General features: G+C 56.5%; 1 protein-coding gene across 1 annotated transcript in view; it reads right to left on the reverse strand.

The window, feature by feature from the left end:
* The window catches only part of EFCAB6 (EF-hand calcium binding domain 6), a 200985-nt gene that overhangs the window by 163605 nt on the left and 35616 nt on the right, over nucleotides 1–1764 (reverse strand). Inside the window, exon 5 of the mRNA XM_007941797.1 lies at nucleotides 47–161. Coding sequence (XP_007939988.1) covers nucleotides 47–161 — 115 coding nt within the window. The remainder of the gene's footprint in view (nucleotides 1–46; nucleotides 162–1764) is intronic.

The raw sequence follows: 1764 nt of genomic DNA on the forward strand, positions 1-1764 counted from the left end.
CCGTCCCGATGTACCCCGGGCAGGGCTGCCCTCGGTGGTTCACTACCTTTGAATCCTGCAGCAAAATCAAGGTAACTCATCCCTTCCTCTCTAAATCCTATCTTTGTGGTCAGCAGAGTGAACTGGTCATCATCCATTGGCATCCCATTAGCTTCTAGTACCTGGCAAAGAAGAGAAGGAGTGGAGAGGCGGTCAGGTTGTCCTGTGGGCCACCGCTCCGCAGTGCCTCCCGCCCCGCAGCGCTCACCACCATCCCGGGCCCAGCCCTTGATTATTATGTGCCTGCCCTCCACCAGACTCTGAGGGCGGGGCCCGGTGTCCACATCCCCGGGCCCTGGCCCAAGTGGATGAGTGAACAAAGGGACAGACGGGCGCCCAGCCCAGGCCCCGGGCCAGGGCAGCTGTGGGCGCTGTCAAAGGCCAGCATCCAAGATACTCAGCTTCACTCTGTGGTGACTGCACTGGCTTCAAGTCCCAGAAGTTAGACTCACAGTCACAAAAACACCAACCAAGCAGACCAAGGTAGTCGGGGAAGGGAAAACGCTACCATCGCCATTAAAGCTCCTTGTGGCCTATAGTTCCCACTGCGAGCTACTGTGGTTTCGGGGTTATTTATGGGCATGTTCTCCTCTCCCGCCAGTCCACCCGCTCAGAGCCGCTCACTGTTTACAGTTCTGTTTCCGGGGGTGCAGCAGGAGGGGCAAGCTGAGCGACACACTTCCCTGACTGCGGGGTCTCAGGCAGAACCATCTAGAAAACACCTGCCTAAGAGAAGCTGGTTGGCTGGGCTGTTCAAGGGTCAGATGACATCACCGCCCCTTGGCCAATGACCAGTCAGGCGACAACCAGAAGGAGGATCTGCCCGGAGGTGAGCCACCCCTGGAGATGGTGTGAGAGGTGCTCTCAAAGAATTCATAGTTTCCATGAGAAAACAGGGTCTTCCTCCAGACAAGGCCATAGGTCACAGTTCAAAGTGCGTCTGCATAGCTGAGGGCCGAAGCCGTCCCGGACAGTGGGACCCACCCAGGACGGAGGTGGGAAGACGTGAGTGGGAGAGGGGTTGGGAATACAGGTGTGTGTGGTGTGCGGTGGGCAAGAGGGACACGTGGTCAGTTGTTCATACACATCTGGGCTTCCGATGCCACAGGAAGCCAGGGCAGTCACAGAGCCGAGGAAAAGAGGGGCCACCGCCACACTAACTGCACTCTGTGCAGGAAACTAACGGGAAAGGGACAGGAGCACCAGGCAAGGGGTGTTCATCACCTCACCATCTTCATCTTCGTCTTCCTCATCACTGTCATGTTGTTCTTAGGTGCTGCTCAGTTCTGACTCGTACCAAACCAAACCAAACTCACTGCTGTCGAGTGGGACCCAACTCACAGCGACCCCTCCTTGGGTTTCTGAGGCGGTATCACTATGGAAGGAGATTGGCCAACCTTCCTTCTGAGGAGCGGCTGGTGCGTTTGAACCGCCAGCCTTCTGGTTAGCAGTCAAGTGCCTTAGGCACTATGCCACCAGAGCTCCCTGACTCACAACAGAAGGAAACTGCCTGGTCCCGCACCACCCTCCCAGTCCTTTCACTGCAGTCACTGTGTCAGTCCATCTCGGCCCCTTTTTCACTCCACTTTACCAAGCATGATGTCCTTCACTGTCACATGTTGTTGTTGTTATATGCCGTCGAGTCGGCCCCGACTCATAGCGACCCCTCCTTGGGTTTCCGAAGCAGTATCACTACGGAAGTAGTATTGCCCAACCTTCCTTCCG

The sequence above is a fragment of the Orycteropus afer genome, unplaced genomic scaffold, assembly GCF_000298275.1.
Source record: "Orycteropus afer afer isolate SDZICR_OR568_19922 unplaced genomic scaffold, OryAfe1.0 scaffold00083, whole genome shotgun sequence".
Taxonomy (NCBI): Eukaryota; Metazoa; Chordata; class Mammalia; order Tubulidentata; family Orycteropodidae; genus Orycteropus; species Orycteropus afer.